The 22,945-nt window shown below is 41.7% G+C and overlaps 1 protein-coding gene across 8 annotated transcripts in view; it reads right to left on the reverse strand.

The window, feature by feature from the left end:
• Window positions 1-10,047: 10,047 nt before the first annotated feature.
• Window positions 10,048-22,945, reverse strand: part of MPDZ (multiple PDZ domain crumbs cell polarity complex component) — a 175,900-nt gene continuing 163,002 nt past the window's right edge. For all 8 annotated transcript variants that reach the window (XM_040417156.1, XM_040417155.1, XM_040417153.1 and 5 more), the window contains 4 exons: window positions 15,357-15,461; window positions 12,478-12,590; window positions 11,079-11,202; window positions 10,048-10,774 (listed from right to left, as the gene is read on the reverse strand). In XM_040417156.1, the coding sequence (XP_040273090.1) occupies window positions 10,628-10,774; window positions 11,079-11,202; window positions 12,478-12,590; window positions 15,357-15,461 (489 nt within the window). In that variant the 3' untranslated portion in view covers window positions 10,048-10,627. The remainder of the gene's footprint in view (window positions 10,775-11,078; window positions 11,203-12,477; window positions 12,591-15,356; window positions 15,462-22,945) is intronic.

Below are 22,945 nucleotides of genomic sequence, written 5' to 3' on the forward strand. Positions count from 1 at the left end.
GCGAAAAATACGACACTATACCACCAACGATTATTAATAATAAATCTCTTCCGGGTGTACTTGATGACGTCAGCGACGCAGGCGCATTGAGGATGGAGCGGTCGAGAGAGCGGCCGCCTCTCAGTGCGCCTGTGCCGATTGAAGACAGGTACGGCGCAGGCGCGAGATTTCAAATTCTAACAGCGCCAGCAGAGAACGATTCCCTTCCCTGGCCCTGTCAATCAGCATGCCGAGGGGGCGTCATTACCATTGGAGGATGCGGCTGCTACCAGCAAGTAGCCGCCCTACTTGCTGGTAGCAAGGTAATTAGCATATTTTAAAAATCGATTTTTAGCAAATTCTACTGAACCAAAATGATTAATTTGCTTATGTATCATGAGATCGCACTATAGGGATTATTAGTAAAGAAAAAAAAAAAAAACGGTTTAATGGGGTGACAGAAACCCTTTAAATCTTATGAAAAGGAGAATTATAAGCTAAAGCCACATATAGTTTTTAATTTTTATGGACTGATTCTAATAACTTGTATGAAAGACATGTGGAGTCAAAGTGCTCTCTGCACCCCTAGATGGATTCCCCTAGGTATGTAGTTTTCCAAAACAGGGTATTTTGGAAATGGTTCTCATGTTATGTTTGGTGCCTGAAAAGCATTGTAAAAAATGAAGGTCTCAAAATCCATAAGGTGCATCTTCATTTATGAATTCAGGGGTAAGGGGTTCAGGTTCATGGGCCTGTGCCAGGCTCGGATAACCACTTTAAATTTCTAAATACCATTTTGAATAAAGGGGTAATCCAACATCTCCAACAGCCCCCCGCCCCATGTGTCGGGCCCCTCCCAGGTAATATACTTACCCCGCTCCTACTTCTCCCTGTTCACAGATTAAAACATCCGGTGTGTTGCAGGGGAACAGCCAATGGCAGGCGGGGATGAGCCTCCCTAGCGTCACCCGCGATGCTAGGGAGGATCATTCCAGCCTGCCATTGGCTGCTCCCTCCCGACACCAGATGTTTTCATCCGTGTACAGGGAGAAACAGCAGCAGCGGTGCTGGGACCAGGAGCGGGGTAAGTATATTACCTGTGAGGGGCCCGGCACATGGGGGGCTGTTGGAGACGTTGGATAACCCCTTTAAGGGATGCAGGTTTTAAAATGGGGGTTTTCTGTTATATGGGCACATCAAAGCAACTTCAGAACTGAACGGGTCCCTAAAAACAGGTGTTTAGAAAAGTAAAAAAATTGCTGCTAAATTTATAAGCCTTCTAAAGTCCCCAAAAATAAAAGTAAATTGAAAGATAAAGTGGAAATATGGTAAATGTCAATTATTGACTATTTTCTGAGGCGTGACTATTTGTCCGAAAAACTGAGAAATTAAAATTTAGATAACGTCAACTTAAATTTCTTTTTGAAAAATTCAGATAAAAAAATCTCTCAGAGTAAAATGTGTCATCCAAAACCACCTCACAATTGCTTGGACTAAAAAAGCATTTAAAGTTATTACCACATAAAGTGACAAATCACATTTTAAAAATGGGGGTCTGGAGTTTGGTCCAAAATGGCTTCTGCTGGAAGGAGTCAAAACACATAGCAATGATACTTATACAGGCTTCATATGTAGATTATTTTTTGCAGAATATATATATATATATATATATATATATATATATATATATATATATATAATTATTTTATTGTAACAATTTATGAGAATATCAGATGCCTGCTGAATCTAAGTGGTTTGTTCAGGATACAATTACTTCCAACTTGCAATTCTCCTGCTTTTAGGAGATTTTATAAGATTGGAAGAATTTATAGGAGAAGATATTAGTTTTCTGAAGCAACCCGAGGACAATATCATCACAAACATCAAACAATCAATCTAAAAATATGTCCAAATCAAATATTATAAGATTCTATAAGATACTGTGCAACTGCTGCAACCCTCAGGACCATTCTGTGGTATTCACAACATCTGGCTGGGAGTAAATCAAGGTAGCCAGTCATAAAGTGAAAAGATATGAGAAATTTGTATATGCTAATAAGAAAAAACACAATAAATGGAGCAATGTCTGGTCTGATTGGGATCCTAACTAACGGCTCTATTATTACTATTTTTCTCTCCAGCCGGGTAGTTCTTGGGTAAGGGAAAATAAATATATTGCATTATAATTGTAACGTTTTATACATTTATAATAAAAAAAAAAAAAAAAAAAAAAGTAGCCAGCCAGAGCAATTGATCCATCTTTAAAATTCAAGTGAACTGATTGAAAGGGAATTGTGACATTAAAGAGACTCTCCAATTCTATCATCATATTTTTAGGTTAAAAAAAAGGTGACCAATTTTTTTAAGTATATTTTTATATCCGAAAAAACCAAGTCGCTTACATAGACAGATATGAAAATTAACATGCAGATTATCTGCAACCTCCACCAGAAGAAGCTCTCTGTGTAATGCATTAAACAAATACAGTATGCAATAAGCTCCCATACTCCCTCTAGTGGCAGCTGCAGGTTACCAGAACCTTATCTTTAAAATCTGTTTTCCATCTTTCCCAATTCTCAGGTTCCTTTTAAAAGGGTTATCCAAGAATGGGATAGTTGCAAAATTATCAGGATAGGTCATCATTATCAGATCAGCTTGGGTCGGAGTCCCGCACCCCAGCCGATCAGCTGTTACAGGGAGCCGCAGCGCTTGCTGGAGCTCTGGTGAGCGAAGACTGTTCCCGGCATGTCTCCGAGGACAGCGCAATACATAGTACAGCGGCTGTGCTTGGTGTTGCAGCTCAGCCCTATTAACTTGTATGGGGCTGAGCTGCAACTAGGCCATGTGACCGATGTAGTGTGATGTCACATGGCCTAGGAAGAGGTTGCGGTGCTTCTTCTAACAGCTGATCGGTGGGGATCCCAGGTGTTGGACCCCCGCAGATCTGATATGGATAACCTATCCTAAGGATAGGTCATCAATATTAATTAACGGATAAACCCTTTAAAGTAAGAAATCTTCAGAATGTTACAATCTAGCGCCATAATCCTATTCTGAGCAATATAAATATTCCATGTATTCCATGAACATACTGGGCAAAGCTCTTTTCAGAAATCACAGACACGTCAGGTGTAACTTAGGTGCATCTTTATTGTGTTCTAGGTAAAGCAAACAGTGGTCTTAACATGTGTTTAACTTGACAGTAGTAAGAAAATATCTGTACAATTATCTAAAAATACTTAAAGTGACAACTAAAGAACATGTGTAATGTCATACAGAATAAACACGACATACATGTGAACTAATAAAATACATTTCTGTAGGAAAAAAGTTGCATGGGTAATAGAATGTCAAATGGAAAATCTCCACTAGGGAGACAAAATCCCTGCTGATTTCCTCCATGACCCCTATGGAAAAAATAATAATTCTCCAGCTGCCCCTCCCCGGCTGGCAGTGTATCTCCACAACAGTGAGAAGAGATCTGGCGCTGCCAACCACCCGCCACATCTATTGTTACTAAACAGAGCAACCCAAAAGTAAACCACAGGAAATACTCATCTGGGAGTCCGGAGGCCTCCACAAGGATTGATTACAAGGGGAAACCAGTATAAGCCAGAGCTTCCTTTATATTTGAGCGGAAATACTGAAGAATTAATAACACTGAAGGTGTGTGGGGTCAATACAGTTAAATGGGTTCTTCAGAATTAATAATAAAGGTATGCATTTCATTCATATCCATGGGTTGCCTCTGGTATTGCCGTTCAGCAGTTCAATGGAGATGAGCTGCAGTATGAGGAAATGAATGGACAAGAGTGCCACAGTTTTTTTAAAACAAAAGCAAACCTTCCAATCTAATCTTGGACAATCCCTTTAAGTACAGACTCTGTTCTGCATCTATAGAAAATGACAACAATCATATATAACTGGATACAACCTTAAAGGGGTTGTCCCCATACCTTTATTTTCACCCAGACAGCCCCCTGAGGCTAGCATCGGAGCATCTCATGCTCCGATGCGCTCCCTTGCACTGCGCTAAATCGCGCAGGGCAAGGCCTCTTTTGTTTTCAATAACACACTGCCGGGCGGAAACTTCCGCCCGGCAGTATGTTCGGTGATGTCACCGGCTCTGATGGGCAGACTTTAGCGCTGCCCTAACCGTTTTACTGGTTAGGGCAGCGCTAAATTCCGCCCATCAGTGCCGGTGACATCACCGGGCTTCCTGGCAGCCCCATGGAGAGCCCCGGTACGTCACCGGATCTCCAAAAAATGCCTTTGCTCTGCGCGATTTAACACAGGGCAAAGGAGAGCATCGGAGCATGAACTGCTCCGATGCTCAAGTCAGGGGGGCTGCCGGGGTGAAAATGGAGGCATGTCTGGGTTCAACTCTGAACCCGGACAACCCCTTTAAAGTAAAGCTCCACCCTGCATTTTTATTTATTTAATTAGGCTCTAAATGATGTGCTCATTAATTTCTTAATATATAATAATACAACTTTTTTTCCACCAATACAGAGCTCAAAATCCCCTGTCTTGCCATAATATGGCAGCCACAACTAAAGGGTGCATGGGAGCTAACTACATGCTATCATATGTTAAAAGGGCTGTCCAGGATTTTAATACCGATGGCCTATCCCTGAGCTAGGCAATCAATATCACATTGGCTGGGGTACAACACTGTGCACCTCCACAGATCAGCTGTTCTGAAACTAGTTCCCAGAACTACACACTGTGTAGTGGATGGAGCAGGTTACATTCACTTCAATGGAAGCAGTACTGTAATAAACAGCTCCGTCCAGTACACAATTTCTGGAGCTGTGCTGTTCCAGCGCCAGTGCTACTTTGGCGGGGGTGTAGGGTGCCCATGCTGAACACATATTGATGGCCACTAATATTTGGTTTGACTCTCAGCGCTCCTGCCAATCAGATTTTGAAAGGGGCTGAAGCGCTCGGGTGAGTGCTGTGGTCTCTTCCTTGGCGTGCGACATCCATCGGTTACACGACCTTTAAGCAGCTCTGTCTGATTCAAATGTATAGGATTGCGTTGAATACCAAGCACAGCAGCTACACACTGTACAGTGTTGTGCTTGATATACTACGAAGAGGACGCGGCACTCGTCCAACCCCTTCAAACAGAAGATCGTCAGGGGTGCCAGGAGTTGGACTTCCACCAATCTGATATTGTTAACTTATCCTGAGGATTGGTCATCAATATTTAATCCCTAGAAATCCCCTTAAACTCACTGATAGGATAATAACTTCTAGTGGCGGTAGCAGGTAGCCAGCATGTTATCAATTCAGATTTATGGAAGGGATTTTGAGCAATGCAACAGACTTTCTAAAAACACTTGTTACTGTAGGACAGCAAAATAAAGTCCAAACCAAACAATGACAAAATGTGGTTAGGATGTTAAGGGTGCGACAGTAGAGAACATTTTCACAATGTTAGAGCTAAAGGGTCAAGATTCAGAGAGGGGAAGAGAAAAATCTGGTTGCCGAGGGCTGACCTCCATGACTAGGTTTGAAAGGAGGAATTTAGTACTGTATGTACATCTGGGATGTAACATTTGGTCCGTTTATCATTATCCTGAGATCTTCTAGAAATTTCTATGCACATTTCTTTAGTCTTTTTATATCTATAGAATACTTGACAGGTTTCAGCCACAGTTATATCATAGATATGAACATATTCTAGTAAAAGAAATAGGTCATTATTGAATTAAGAACACTCTTGATTCTTTAGAACAGGGGCACCAAACCTCTGTTACTGCTTCAGTGGTTATAACCAAAGTAAATACAATTCTCCCCACCAGTATGGAGCCATGGTAAAAAGCCACAAAGGAGACTAAAAGCTCCAAACCCTAGCTGCAGGATTAATATTACTGCTTTCAGTGGTGGCTTATGCAGTATCCTGCCAATTGGCAAATCTAAGTTAAGAGATAAAAAACCATCAGACCTTACAGTAATCAATACAAGACTAATGATTTACTTAAAAATTTACATGAGCTATAACTAAGAACAAGTCTATCTTTGTTTGAAATGTGTCTACTGGTGCTGCCCCTGATGTTTTTAAATAAGTGACAATACATTTTTATGTTTACTGTAGTGCTGGATGGCCGTTCTTCATTAGGATAATCCCACTTTTGCAGACAGTATAAGAAGAAAGAAATAATACTCTTAAGCACACCCTAAGCGTGTGTGTGTGTGTGAAACTAGCCTAACATCTCCTGCAGGCTTGTCCGGAAGGAAGCAGCCTGTCGGAGATATCAAGATCCGGCACTGCCAGAAATTGCCTGAAGGCCAATAACCATAATGGGGACTCGTGGAGATCCGGCCACAACCTGAGAAATTGCGGTTTTAGTCAGGCCAAATCTTGGCATGTTCCACCACCGGTCTCTATTATAGTTATTGGGGCTGGTGGGCCTTCAGGCAGCTCCCGGCAGTGCCAGATCCATACATCCGGTAGATGTTAAGCACTAATGTGAAACTAGCCTCAACATAATTGATCAAATCCAGAAAACTACCATGTTTCCTCAAGCTGTAAACATCTCAGAAGTATTCAAACCAGATCTACTACTTAATCTGCATCAAGGTGTAGCCTAGCACCCACGTCATGTAGACCTTAAAGGGGTATTCCCATCACATACAATGGGGGCATATCACTAAGATATGCCTCCATTGTCTGATAGGTGAGAGGTGGGACCCGCACCTACAAGGAGAACGGAGCGGCGAGAGCTGTGGCTGGAGGACCCTGGGTTTCCCGGGGTCCGTCCACCACCAAACGATGCTCCCATACAAGTGAATGGGAGCGCACGCGTGGCCTCTGCTCCCATTCATTTCTATGGGGCAGATGGAAATAGCCGAGCCAGCGCTCGGCTACTTTCGGCGGCCCCATTGAAATGAATGGAGGGCGGCTGCACATGCGCAGTGCGCCCTCCATTAATTTCCCTGCTGCGTTCTCGTTGTATCAGGCAATGGGGGCATATCCTAGCGATATGCCCTCATTGTATGTGATGGCAAACCCCCTTTAAGTAAACAAAAAGGGATCATTCACTTTGGCTCCTTCAGCCTGTATGAGCAAAGATAAACTGCAGTATATGAAAAGTCCTTTACAGATACATCTGTATCCTGCTTTGGGGTATAAAGAAAGGGGGGACGGGACGGATGGTGGAATTTTTTTTTTTTTAAGTGAATGTTCATCACCAAATACAATAATTTTAAGCTCTAAAATGCAATGCAATTCCGCAAGCAGCAAGTTATCAAGCAGGAGGGCATAAGCCTGATTGATATACAGTTTTGTGGGAAAAGATTCAACAAAATAATGTAATTTATTAATTTGAAACTTCTCTTATTTTGAGCTTAGTAGTGATGTGGGCAGTTCTTTCTCAGTGATTGGTAGAATTCCTGGTGTGTCAGTTACTGGACTGAATTTTTTTTTTTAAGTTTGCATAATGGTTGTGCTTCTTTGTACAATCATAACTGTGAACAGGTCTTTCTTGGGCTTCCCTAAAGTTTTTTTCAGCCCTATTATTCTCTGTTTCAGTTGCACAGCTAGATCCATTTATTCAGAAGCAGAGGTGCGTATCCAGTCTGTGAAATCTGCCAGCACTCTACTGCTGTGACGTCCTTTCCCTTACTTCACACTATGTATGTTTTCAGCTCCGAAGCTCATAGGGGGAAATCACACTTACATACACACAGAAGGCTCCTATAATCTTCAAAAGCTATGTAGAAGTCTCAAATGCTGTCTTCTGAGTCTTCGTGACTGGGGAAGCATCTTGCCTGACAACAGACAGTAGGCTGCAAATTAGGTGGCCATGACTTTACAACTTTAAAGTGAATGCAGGCATATTTATAAATGAAGTGATTTAGAAGTTTGGTAGTTACTCCATTCTCTATGAAATGAAGTTGTGTAAAAGTACAGTGACTCTTAAAGCCCAGAAGAAAAGATTCAGGGGAATAAATTACAAGTTTTCCAGAATTGTCTACCAACAAGCTATATTTCAATCTGCTCAGCTCCTCCTGCAAGCTGCATTTTCATGGTGACAGGTTCGATTTAAGAGCTACATTTTATGAGGTCTATAACTATGCAGAAAACTTGGAGAGGGAATTCGATAACTATGCAGAGGAGGAACTTTTCTCAGAATCCTGGATCTAAAAAAAGGCACCATGTTAAAAAAGGTAGACAATCAGTAAAATATTTGTGTTTCACTTTTTCCCAATAGTTTACTAAAGCATGTGCTATGTTTTAATACTGTTAGTGGGGACTTTTTGCCATCAGATACAGATTGTTTAACGCTCTAGCAATAAATCTATAAAGCACACACAGGCACAAAAGCTAGTGTGTCGGATATTACAGAAACTTATAGAAAAAGAAAACTTGTTGCTGAAAAGCCCACAGCCTGAGGCATTCAGGGAAAGAAGGTTAGTGTCAGGCGTAACCGAGAAGATATGTATAAATCTTTGACATTCCCTAATGTACAGTACAAAGAGAGTGATTGTTCCCCAGAGAAATCTGACTATGTTAACAAATGATATAGTGATCTGACATTGCCAGGCGGAACAGCTCCACGTCTTGTCTGCCACATAACTACATTGGGTGTAGGTGCTGAGATTCTTCTGTCGTCTTAAACTGACTTTTATTTTTAATACTGAAAAGCTTTTTTTTGCTGAAAGACACTTTCCACAACTTTAAAAATTTCCTTCACATTATGACTGTTGAGGCCATGCATATATATATATATATATATATATATATATATATATATATATATATACACACACACACCTCTATATAATATACACATATATATAGTATCTGACCTGTTTTCGATGTCGTTAAAACCTTGACTCACAGTTAAAGGGAATGTGTCATCAGAAAAAGACCTATCATTTAAATCACGTTTTTATGTTTAACGTATTTTTTAAGAATTTTTGGTGATGTTATTTTAAATTTTTCATGTCAATATCTAGATGTCAATAAAAACCATAAAATCCTACAGTTTTCGCTCTGGCCATTAGACCTAATAATAGGTGCACCTCCTTAGTCTGTACAGATAACAGTGCAGTTATCTGCTTATCATTACAGGCAGGTTTAGAATGGCATATATCAACTCTGTGTACAGATAACACATGATCCACCATACACAACAGGTGATTGCCGAGGATTATCTATTCTTTCCTTGTACAATGATCCCTGCACAGGTCACAGACTATGCCTAGAAAACTCTCCTATAGAAGTCAATGAGGTCCCCTCCTGACCATTGTGTCTATGGACCATGGGGCTGCGGTAAAGCAATTCTTTAAATGCTTTCTAAATGCTGTTAAGAACTGCTTAGTCAAAATGGCAACCTCCATAATAATGTTCAGAAAATAGAATAAAAAAGTTTGTACTCAGAAATTAAAAACACATGAGAAAAAAAAGGCTGTAAGTTGGTTTTAACTAGCATAAAAAAGTTGGTGACACATTCCCTACTGTAACCTATTGTAGACAGTGGTTTCCCAAGTCAGGGTTCTTTAGAACATACAAAAACAAGAGCTATCACAGTGGAGATGGTAAAGACTTGAGTCTGTTTAAAGAAGCTTGGCATGGGGGCAGGAAATCTCAGTTGGAATACAGAATGCCTACCTCACCTCTATACCAGTTTCTTTGAGGTTGGACTAGTAGTAGGGATTCAACAGGAGTAGAAACATGTTATGGGGTTCTCCATTAGCAATAAAATTTAGAGACACTACATTGGATAATGAAACACCCAAAACATAATACATTAAGAAGGGGTCATTACTTAAGGTGCCCATGCACGGTCAATGGACTAATCTCCCCGACCCTCACCCAATAACAAAAAGGGAAAGCAAGCCACAGCTAGAGATGGCTCTGGTGGCAATGTATCCCACTTGAGAACAAAAGGATAGGGCATTCAAATTTTCCATGCCTGAAGTCCTCCCACCCCGCCCCCACATCAGGGAATAGCCTGCACACTCTTATGCTCATAAGCTAGTTTGCCAGTCCCGCTGACTTTACTATTATGGTATGGGCAACTAGGAGATCAAACCACAATACCAAGCTTGTATAGGAGAAGTTGGAATCCTTAAATCTAAATGCAACCTATTTTGGCCAACAGAAAATATAGATTTTATAATAAAATTATGGTAAAATAAACCTTCATTTTTCCAGTGTACACTCAGACACTAAAACGCAAAACATTCATTTGTTCACAGGCCATATAGCAGCAAGTCAGTGGTACAAAAGACATGAAAGCACAGTTAAACACAGCAACTATAAAAATAGACGTAATCTACAGCTTGTTTGTTTTTGGAGAGAAAGCCATTCTCTTGACCTGTTCTGTTGCCAAGTTCCATGCTCTTCACACATTTGTTCTAAGCATAGTAGATCTACGCTATTAAAAAACTTCCTTTGTGGTTAAAGAAAGAGCTATTAGAACTTGGCCTCCAGGAGTCCTTCAGCTGAATACGCTGTAACGTACTCATTTGTCTCTGCAATGTAAATCGGGGTGTTAAATGACAGCAGCTAGGTAAACATTCTCCCAGACACACGGCTGACCTATAGTAAGGGTCCTACAACTTTATGTACTTTCACAGGGGAAAGTGCTGAGGGGACACAAATGGGCCCTGGAAGGTGACGGTAGAGAGCTCAGGACAGCACAGTAAGCGTAACCGTTCCTTTCGTCCTCTTCAGGATAGCAACTGCTTCCTCATGAGTCACACCTTCCAAGCTCTGTCCATTCACAGCAATGATCTGGTCCCCTCTGTTCAGGCGACCGTCTTCAGAGGCTGCCCCCTGCAATAAGGGATGGCAAACATGTCAGAGTAATACAGAAAAAAAACTGTGGCAAATTATATGAAGAAAGGTAAATGGTCAGATATAGTCACCCTACTTCTATCCACCTCCAATTTTCACCCCATTTCCCCTTTTGATTTTCAGATTCAGATCGTGCAGACTACTATTTAATTACAATATATACAGGGGCCAGTTCTACTTTGATAAATCTCCCCCAGTGGCTCAGGTACTAGGTTTTTACACAAGAAAAATATGGAGGCTGTGACACTAATGTACACAGTATTCAGGATGCTTTTCTGTTTACCTTGCTAAAAACAGTCTTCACATAAATGGGGAGGTCACCATGTGGACTCCCATGACCCCCGACAATACTGAAGCCCAGTCCGTCTGGTCCTCTCTCAAGAATGATTGTCTTGTACTGAGGAGGCCTAATAGGAATGTACACATTAGAATTAGGATGGTTAGGTTCAACACATCATGTATACCCTGTGCAAGAATACTATGTATGTACATTGCAGTTTTTAGTTCTACATCTGCTAAAATGTACACTAAAGAGGTTGAATACTTGAGAACTTGCTTATAGTTCCTTATTTGTGTAATGTCTCATTGAGATAACCTGTACTCTAAAAACTCTAGCACATTTTAACTGGTTCAGCTGTATCACGCAGGTCAAGGGATTTTTTGTTAACATTTTTCACTGCTAGGCGGAGGCTTTCACCTAGCAGTGTTGCTGGTGATGTCACCAACACTAATAGGAGGACTTTAGCAAACGCCCGCCCATCAGTGCCGGTGATGTCACCAGGCCCACTGCTAGGCGGAAGCCTTCACCAAGCAGAGACCCGGTATGTCACTGGATCTAATGAAAAAGTCCTTTCCCTGCACGATTCAGCACAGAGACAGGGAGAGCATCAGAGCATGAAATGCTCCGATGCTCCACTCAGATGGGCTGCCTGGGTGAAAAAGAGGAGATGTCGAGATCAGCTCTAAACTCGGACAACCCCTTTAACTTTGCTGGTTCTGTATCACGTTGCAGATTTCCTACACAAAAATCCATGTAGAAAAATTATGCGTAATCCACACAATGCACAGGTAGCCTAACTTAGATTTTTTTTATTTCAGTATCGGAGGAAACCGAAACAAATAAAGTTGCAATTAGGTTTTCATATGTAAATCCTAACAGGTTCAATTGCTGGAACAGCTACATCTAAACCTCGCCTCTACAATGGTCCAGATGTAAACTTTATGATCTGGCTGTATGGATTTATGTAGCAATGGAAAAAAAATCATAAATAATCTGAACCACATAGACCGTAAGGTATGTAAGGAGGTCACCTCGCATACAACTTGAACATTAAAATAAAATGTCAGGTCAATAAATTCAATGTATGTTATTGCATAACTATTCTACTGAGGGGTTAAGAAGACACTGCATGATGGTACTGGCCTCCTTTTGAGTATATGTCAAGAAGAGTTTACGTATTTTAAAGACATTACATGTAATCCATCCGTCATGGAAGACATAATACAACCGGATCCATACATAATAGATGCATGCGGTTGTATTATTGTAATAGAAGCGTTTTTTCCGATCCATGACGGATCCGCAAAAAACGCTAGTGTGAAAGTAGCCTAAGATGATAGATTTTAACAAATGCTAGAGTATGGAAGTAGAATATGAGTGTCCTGTGTCAGATAATACCTACCCCAAATCATCTTGCAATATGCTGCTTGAAGCAAGTCCAGAAAAGCTAACTGCCGTGCCCACATGTTCCTGTTGCTGACCAGTGACCACGCTCACATCTCCCCCGGCCACAACCTGAGAGGTGAAATAAACAAACATTCTGTTTTCTAGGGTTTACATTTTCCTTACTTCCCATTTAATTTGAATTTAATGAATGGAATGAAACCTTCAATGATTAATGCACAAGTGCATTATCACATTTTCTATAAGCAGCACTTTACTTTTCACGTCATGACAAGTTTACTTTGGTTTCATGGCTTTGGCTTACATTTATTTGTCATGCTTTATCCCCATTGTGTTATCATGTTCTTATAAGTTATAAAATGCTCTGATAAGTTTCATTTTGACAGCAATAAAATAGCACTATGCTTCTTGGACTTAAAAGTTGTTGTGCCACCATTTATACTGTGTGCACAATTATTAGGCAAGTAAGTATTTTTTGACCATATACAATTGTGTTCAGAATAATAGCAGTCAGACATCACTAACCTGTTTTTGGTAGAAATGATATTTTTACATGGCAAATAATTTACTAGCAGGTGTAGTAGAGTAATAGAAACCCAACAGACCCAATGACATGCATGCTGCTGATTCTCTGTAATTCAATCACTTATTGAAGGGGGTATGTTCAAAATAATAGCAGTGTGGAGTTCAATTAGTTAGGTCATTCATTCTTTGAAAAACAGGTGGCAATTATTGCCCTTATTTAAGGAAGGAAGGCAAATGTTGTACATGCTGATTACAGTGCATTTATCTCTGAAATTCTGATGAAAATGGGTCATTCCAGACATTGTTTAGAAGAACAGCGTACCTTGATTGGAGAGGGGAAAACATATAAAGAAGTGCAGAAAATGATAGGCCGCTCAGCTAAAATGATCGCAAATGCTTTAAAATGGCAACCAAAACCTGAAAGACGTGGAAGAAAGCAAAAAAACTACCATTCGAAAATGGCAAGGACTCAGCCAACAATCAGCTCCAGGAAGATCAAAGAAGGTCTAAAGTTACCTGTGAGTACTGTTACAATTAGAAGACACCTATGTGAAGCCAAGCTATCTACACGAAGCCCCCGCAAAGTCCCACTGTTGAAAAAAAGACGTGCTGAAGAGGTTACAATTTGCCAAAGAGCACATTGACTGGCCTAAAGAGACATTTTGTGGACTGATAAAAATAAGATTGTTCTTTTTGGGTCTAGTGGCCAGAGACAGTTTGTCAGATGACCCCTAAACACTGAATTCAAGCCGAAGTACACAGTGACAATAAAGCATGGTGGCACAAGCATCATGATATGGGGATGTTTCTCATACTACGGTGTTGGGCCTATTTATCATGGATCACTTCAGTTTGAATACATCAGAATACTTGAAGAGGTCATGCTGCCTTATGCTGAAGAGGAAATGCCCTTGAAATGGGTGTTCCAACAAGACAACGACCCCAAACACACCAGTAAACGTGCAACATCTTGGTTCCAGACCAATAAGATTGACATTATGGAGTGGTCAGCCCAATCCCCGGATCTTAATCCAATAGAAAACTTGTGGGGTGACATCAAAAATGCAGTTTCTGAGGCAAAACCAAGAAATAGAGAAGAACTGTGGAATGTAGTCCAATCATTGTGGGCTGGAATACCTGTTCACAGGGGCCAGAAGTTGGTTGACTCCATGCAACACAGATGTACAGCAGTTCTCAGAAACAGTGGTTATACAACTAAATATTAGTTCAGTGATTCAAAGGAAAGCAAAGCTATTAGAAGGATTTTGAGCTTTATTCACTTTTTTAAAACACACTGCCATTATTTTGAACACGACTGTAATTGGAAAGAAATTGATGCAAATGAGCTCTTAACAAGCTCTGCCTCTAATACCACCAGATGTAATGCAGATATCCTGTAAGTCAATGTTCAATCCTTTAAATAGGCCTTGAGACATGACTCGGATATTAAATAAGCCAGCATGAATGGCCTGTAAGTCTCCTCACGCCAATTAAGGCGCTCCCTCCCCAGGGAGAGATGGTGCCCTCCAAGTTATGCATATTTTCCAACTCCAAGCTGTATAAACTTGATTGGTAATGTGTATTTGTGTAATGAGGGAGGAAGATGCAGAAGATGATTTTTAGACATTAAAACATATTGCAATTAGCCAAAAGACAAGCCAAAGATCGGGAACAAGCGTTGGTAGGCTCAAATATTGGATCAAGTAAAACGGCCTTACTGATGTGCCTAGTGTGCAGGTTTTTTTTAAACCAGCTCAAGGCTCTCCATATCACATCGGTAAAAGAGTAATAAATGTGCTATAGCGAGCTCTAAGCAGTCCGGGGAGTGCTCAGCCAGGAACCCGCTCTGCGAAATCCTGGCATAGCACACCTGTACAGGGTATCTGTACGAGGTGCTGTGCCACAATTTAGCCAAACTTGAGGGGCGCGCACAGGCAGGAGAAGCGATCTGTGCTCCGACCTGTGCAGCGTTCTGTGGCCCCCAGTGAAATACGTACTCCAGAATAGCACTGACATGTCAGCGCTGCACTAGAATAATGATTTTCAGACGCGATAGCCCCCAGGACTCTGGGTGCCTATTTGAGTAGGAAAATAGTATAATTGATTAATAAAGTATATTACAAAAATCATTTTTAGGCTATTTATAACATTTTAAAAGAAAGTTTTAGAAAAGTTTAGTTATTCTTTAAGACTGTGGAGCAAGTTTCTGAAATCTTTTTAGTCTTAGTCTAATATTTAAAAAGTAAAGGCTTATGTGGCGCCATTGTTAATACATGAGGAAGCAGGGTTTATGTTGACAATAGATTAACCTGAGCTGCATGGCTGGCATCAAACAATACTTAACAGTGTTACCTGCAGCTCGATTGTGCCCATGGCATTCTTCAGGAGGCTGACAGCCTGAGAGTGAGTAATTCCTTCAGTCGATGTCCCACAAATACTAACAATCCTGTCACCAACCTTTGTGTAAGAAAAGAAATAAAAGGTTACAAAGAAGGGACAAAGAGAGTGCCGCTCACCGTCTCAGGTCACCATAGTAACAAAATATACTTGAGTATTACTAGAGACTTCATTCACACAGTGCTGGGCAAATATAGTGAGAGGACTGCATGTCACCCTCTGTTTTCCCAGTGGTAACTTTTTGTATGGCATTTCATTAACAATAATAGCTTACAAAGAAACCAAGGGTATTCCACCAAAAACATAAATCACAAAGGTTAGGCTACTTCAACATCTGTGGCACTGCGATCCAGCAGAGAATGCCCGGAATCGGCCATCCATTACAGCTAATGTCGCCGGCGGGCATTCAGGCTGCATCAGGCAGTGCCGGAGGCGGAGAATTCAGGCAGGCTGCTCTCTGCCGGAATACATGCCACAGACATAAAAGTAACCTTAGATGGGTGGGCTCTGACCACAGGGACCTCCACTGATGACCATGGTCCCCTTTCCTCCACTCCCAGCTGCATGACTGCGGCAAGAAGGAGTCTGAATGGAGTGTTGGTTGAGCATGCATGCTGCTGCTCCTCACTACGTCTACGAGTGTGGAGGAAACAGGACTAGTGCAGACTTTCAACTATGTCTAAATAAGCGGTACCCTCACCAAAAATCTGCAACAAAGGTTTTTGAACATGCTCTAACAAGGGTTAGGGTGATGTGGTGGAATGAGCCAGCCATATGCACTGTTCAGCAGGTATAGCTTGAAGGAATTTCTCAAATATCACAAAAGTGGATGTCTATATCTGATCCACCCCTCTGTCCTGCATGTGTTCAGACATGGAGAATGTGTTGCAGATTTGCAATGTGGATTCACTAATAGCATTTCCAGTGGGAAAAAAAAAAAAATCAGCCCAGAATTTTGGGCAGGCAGTGAGTGGACTGTCCAGTGTGAGTGATGACAATCTGCGTACAGTGCTGCTCAATATGCTGGTAGTATATTAACCACTTAAGGACCACAGGTTTATACCCCCCTAGTGACCAGGCCCTTTTTTACAAATCGGCACTAAACAACTTTAACGGTTTATTGCTCGGTCATGCAACTTGGCACCCAAATTAATTTTACCTCCTTTTCTTCTCACTAATAGAGCTTTCATTTGGTGGTATTTGATTGCTGCTAAGATTTTTCGTTTTTCCGATATTAATCAAAATAGGCTGCAATTTCCTCAAGAAAATGTCTATTTTTAACTTTCTCTGGTTAAATTGTTCAAATATAATTACATTTCTATACAAGTTTGTGTCAGAATTTATTGTGCTACATGTCTTTGATAAAAAAAAATCCAATAAGTGTATATTTATTGGTTTGCGCAAAAGTTATAGCGTTTACAAACTATGGTACAAAAATGTGAATTTCCGCATTTTGAAGCAGCTCTGACTTTCTGAGCACCTGTCATGTTTCCTGAGGTTCTACAATAGCCAGACAGTAGAAACACCCCACAAATGACCCCATTTTAGAAAGAAGACACCCCAAAGTATTCGCGGAGGGGCATGGTGAGTTCATGTATGATTTAATTTTTTTTCACAAGTTAGCGAAAAATGACACTTTCTGAGGAAAAATATAAAATAATAAAGTTTCCATTTCTGCTAACTTCTGGCAAAAAAAAAAGAAAAACATACGGTGTGTGAGAAATATCTCTGTAAATGACAAGTTTTTCAATTTTTTTATACAAAGTTGTCAATTTACAGAGATATTTCTCTCACCCAGCATGGGTATATGTAAAAATACACCCCAAAACACATTGCCCTACTTCTTCTGAGTACGGCGATACCACATGTGTGACACTTTTTTGCAGCCAAGATGCGCAAAGGGGCCCAAATTCCAATGAGTACCTTTAGGATTTCACAGGGCATTTTTACGCATTTGGTATGGTGAGTTCATGTAAGATTTTATTTTTTGTCACAAGTTAGTGGAATATGAGACTTTGTAAGAAAAAACAACAAACAAAAAATAAATAAAAAATTTCCGCTAACTTGTGCAAAAAAAAAAAAATCTTCTATGGACTCGCCATGCCCCTCAAAAGTGATCTTTATAGCGCCGCAGCGATTTTACGGTGTTTTTGCAGTGATCAGAAAAAATATATATTCTGTCACTGCGGTGGGGCGGACTGAATGCAAGTGTGCGCACAAGATCAGGCCTGATCGGGCGAACACTGTGTTTTTTGTAGAGCCTATAGATCATGTCCTATTCTTGTCCGCAATTGCGGACAAGAAAAGGCATTTTCTATATAGTTTTGGCAATGTGCGGATCCGCAAAATGCGGAAAGCACATTGCCGGTGTCCGTGTTTTGCGGATCCGCAAAACACATACGGACGTCTGAATGGAGCCTTACAGGTGATCAGGGAGTCTATATGGGGTGATCAGGGGTTAATAAGTGAAAGGGGGGGGGGTGTAGTGTAGTGATTGGTGCTACTTACAGAGCTGCCTGTGTCCTCTGGTGGTCAATCCAAGCAAAAGGGACCACCAGAGGACCAGGTAGCAGGTATATCAGATGCTTTTAACAAAACAGCGTCTGATATACCTTTCTGGGGTTAAAAAAAAAAAAATCGCATCTACAGCCTGACAGCGAATGATCGCTGCTGGCAGTCTGTAGATCAACTTCTAAGCTGCGCGTCGCTGTGAACGCGCGTTCACAGCAAATCTCGGGTCTCACGAGATGACGCCTTTCGGCATTAGTGTGACCTGGGAGAGCGGTTGAGGTGGCCATACCCATTAGGGCTCATTCAGACGACCATATGTGTGTCCACATTCTAATCAAAATAGCGGAACGGATGCTACATATGACATACTGCATATAATATACCGCATACTCCCAACCATAAGAATACTGTCAGTGTCTCCCAATTATTGTCTAATCGGTATTAGTTTACACACACACGTCAAGTATGAAATTAAGCTCAGTTTAACTATTCCTGATAGATCTCCTTCCAATGTGTTGCTCTCTGAAGATTACTCATACCATTCTTAAACAGGTGTCAGAATTCTGAAACTACACATATAAAGAAAAACACAAGATTAGCGATGCTTTGGTTGGAGGATCCTCCCCACGCTTGTAAAAGTCAAGACTTCAAAGAAAACCGGAAACAATTCAGTGTTTTATCTTTGCAAAGCCATAGTAAAAATGGGACAAAGAATGAGGTCAACAAAGTGCTGCTAAAATCTGAGTTTATACTGCCACCTGGTGGTCAAACCACAGTTTGCTTAATCGTTTTTGCTAAAACCTTGCCAAAAAAACTGTGTTGATAAGACCACCTAAAGGTAAACTTCAGTATAAAAAAATGATTACATTGCTTGCCATAGTTATTCTTTAATAAGTCTTTCAGATGGAAGTTGCAAGGTATTTCATGTTCAGGGTCGTGTCAGGCCTCCATAAACGTTATGGTTCACAGACCACCATAGTTTGCAGGAATGTGGCCCAGAGTAAAATTCTTAACTACATCCTCCAGATGTCCATTAGAAAAAAAGGGTCTTAGTTATTAGATCTTAGGATGCCCATACACGTACAGCGACAAGAAGTAGAATCTGCTCTTTACATTAGGTCTACAAAGCGCAGCCTGGATTACAAAAGTTTACCCAAACTGAATTTCTTTCAAGAGGGCAGCGCTTATAGGAAAGGGTGGGGCTATCACATTTACTATCATTTACGCCAGAATCAAGAGGCCTGCACCGCTTAGTAAACTGGCCGCACCTCATTTCTCGAGTGCCTTTTTATTTTATTCAAAATGAACAAAAATGACTTTTTGCTGCGATGCTCCTTAATTTTAGCTGCGCTCGAAAGAATAGTAGCCTTAAAGTCTCGGAAAACCCTTTTAAAGAGGACCTTTCCCCCACTCCTGACGGGCCTGTTTTAATAGCTTCACGCATAACCCATGTCATAATAATTCTGGAACATCTATTCTTATGGCTCTATTGTATACCATTCCTTTATTATTTCTACTTGAAGTTATGACTGAATTGCTATTAGCCTTCAGTAAGGGTACAGAGGGGTGGTACCTGCACAGTCTGAAAATGGCAGCACTGATTGGATAGAGTGAGACTGTGCAGGTACACACCCCCAACTTGTTACCTCCCCTCTGTACCCTTACTGCAGACTGCTAGCAATTCATTCATAACTTCTGGTAGAAATAATAGAGGAATGGCACAACATACAGCCATAAAAATAGATGTTCCAGAATTGTTATTACATGGGGAATGCATGGAGCTATTAAACAGACATGTCAGGTCCTCTTTAAGTCTTTGCTGAGTTCTTTTCCCACAAACCTACACTCATTGACAAAAATAAATAAGGTCCAAAGAAGAAGTTGTTGGACTGGAATGAAACTTTATATGTGTGAATGTAATGGGATATATGTAAGTGTTTACAATATTAGAGTGAAAACTGTAGAACTGAAAGGAGGCTCTAGTACCCTGATGGGCCACCTCTAGCCTAGGTACAAAATGAGATATGGTTGGGCATGGATGCATACAGTTTCCATATGATATCCTGCCGCACATTTGCAAACAGCAGCTGGGTCTGTAGATCCTGCACACTCCTAGGCCTCATGCACACGACTGTTGTTTTGGTCCGCATCCGATGGATGTGGACCCATTCACTTCAATGGGGTGTGCTGTCCGCATCCGTTGCTCCGTTCCGTGGTCCGCAAAAAAAAAACAAAAAAACTGTCCTATTCTTGTCAGGCAGTTATATCAATGGCTGTCCGTGCCGTTCCACAAATTGCGGAACGGACGCCATCTGTGTTTTGCGGATCCGCAATTTGCCGACCGCAAAACTCACAACGGTCGTGTGCATGAGGCCATAGACTGCTGAAGCTTGAGTCCCAGCAGGTCCCATTAATGCTCAATTGACAATAAACCTGGCAGGCTAGCGTTAGAATCTGGTGGAGAAATTTCTGGAAAACCCTTGCTTTGTGTGGGCGAGCATTATCCTGCTGAAAAGATGCTAGCTGGAAGCATCGCCATGATAGGCAGCACATGTGCTAGGTTGTCCTCACACATTGCTGAGCTGCTAGGCTAGTTTCACATCTGTAACAGAGATCTCCAGCAATCTGTTCCTGTAGAGAACAGCCTGTTGGGGTTCTCTGGATCTGGCACTGCCGGACACTACCGCCTTCCTGCTGGACCACATTAACCATAATGGGGTCCGGCAGAGATCCGGCCTCTACCTGGCAACTATGCTGAGAATTAGACACGTAGCGATTTTTGTCCGGCTTATTCCAGACACTGTCTGGTGGAACTGCCGGATGGAACACCGGGCTGCAGGTCTTAAAGTATCCTTGTATCTCTACTAGGGGTGACCAACTGTTGTATGTGATGGCTCTCCAGATCATCACACTAGCAGTTAGGGCAGTGTGTCACTCCAAGGCAGGATTGAAGCGCTCACTAAGAGGCTTCTATATTCAAACCCAACTGCTGTTGGATGCCAAACAGAACCTGGATTCGTTGCCAAAGAGGATACTGTTCTAGTCTATAGCAGTCCAGGTTTCTTGTTCCCGACACCACTGCAAACAAAGTTGACGGTGGCTGGCTGTAAATAGCAGGACATGTAATTAGTGCCTCGATACCAAGTTTTCTTCTGCTAAGCCCTGGAAATGGTCTGAGCAGAGATAGGGGTGTGTAATGAAGGTGCCACCATTGTCTGGATGGTGGACAACGAAACTGAGCTCCATGTGCTTGTCAGCGGATCAAACGATCCTCTCTACTGGTGGTCTGTTTGGAGTCTGTTCACTGTGTATGTGTCCCTTCTCATAACCACTGATACCAACACCTCCTAACAGCTAGGTCAGAATGGCCTAGACAGAGGGCAATTTGTCAAAAGGACCATTCTGCTTCTTTAAGGCAAATGAGGCACTCCCTCTCGAAGTCCGTTGATTGGGCAAAATGTCTTCAAGTGCTTCATAGAGACTTGTCTAGCAGTCAACGATCTCTCACCAAGATGTACACTACCCAAAAGTAGCCTCTGAGAGCTTATTTAAGCCCTCTTGTGGCAAGACCCAGTGTCTAATCAGACCACACCTGTAATAATTTACTAATTTGCCAGAGACATAACTGCATGCTGAGTTTTGCACCAATCCGACATCTGGGTGTATATATTAATCTGCTCAGCAACTCCTGTCCTATAAGATGCTACCAAGAGATTGCATTGCATTTCAATTCGTGGTGACAGGTTCTCTTTAAAGAGCTTTTTAAACACTATGGAAAATGTCTTACATGCATTAAGATCTGTCACTTATCAATGTCCGGTCAGTAGAGGAGATGCCTCAGTAAGCCAGCTCACATGCAGACACATGGCAATGCTCCTCATGTTTAATCTGCTGCTTGTGTGATATCCTTTTAAAGCTCGATAAACGTAAGATCAAAGTTGGTGGTACCGCCAAAACCGCAGTAAAACAACTGATTAAATAAAGTAAAATAAAGTCTGCATTTGTTCTAGCAGCTTTAGTCTCTAAATTGCCAAATCATTTACTAATATATAGTGTAAACCTATTTTTCCTTCCTAGTTTTTATCCTGTGTTAGGCCTCTTTCACACTTGCGTTGTCCGGATCCGTCGTGTACTCCATTTGCCGGAGGTGCCCGCTGGTGAAAAACGGATCCGTCTTCAAAATGCGTTCAGTGTTACTATGGCAGCCAGGACGCTATTAAAGTCCTGGTTGCCATAGTAGTAGTGGGAGGGGGGAGCAGTATACTTACCGTCCGTGCGGCTCCCGGGGGCGTTCTAGAATGACGTCAGAGCGCCCCATGCGATCACGTCATCCATGCGCGTGGGGCGCCCTGACATCACTCTGAGGCGCCCCGGGAGCCGCACGGACGGCAAGTATACTGCTCCCCAGCTCCCCACTACACTTTACCATGGCTGCCAAAACTTTAGCGTCCCGGCAGCCATGGTAACCATTCAGAAAAAGCTAAAACGTCAGATCCGCTAATGCGCCGAAACGACGTTTAGCTTAAGGCCGGATCCGGATTAATGCCTTTCAATGGGCATTAATTCCGGATCCGGCCTTGCGGCAAGTGTTCAGGATTTTTGGCCGGAGCAAAAAGCGCAGCATGCTGCGGTATTTTCTCCGGCCAAAAAACGTTCCGTTCCGGAACTGAAGGCATCCTGATGCATCCTGAACGGATTTCTCTCCATTCAGAATGCATTAGGATAAAACTGATCAGGATTATTCCGGCATAGAGCCCCGACGACGGAACTCTATGCCGGAACACAACAACGCAAGTGTGAAAGAGCCCTTAAACACCTGGAGCCGAATACTTGGCGCACAGAAGCCAACAGGCCTTGAATTTTACTATTAGCACATAACAATGCTCTGCTTCTAACTACAGATTTCTTATTGCTGTGCCAACATGAGATACTAAAAGGAGTGATATGAATGGCTGCTATGTAGACAGTGTTTAACCCACTAATACTTACACAATATTCTAAATCGCACCAGTAACAGCACAAAACATCAAAAA

The sequence above is a fragment of the Bufo bufo genome, chromosome 2 (genome assembly GCF_905171765.1).
Source record: "Bufo bufo chromosome 2, aBufBuf1.1, whole genome shotgun sequence".
NCBI lineage: Eukaryota > Metazoa > Chordata > Amphibia > Anura > Bufonidae > Bufo > Bufo bufo.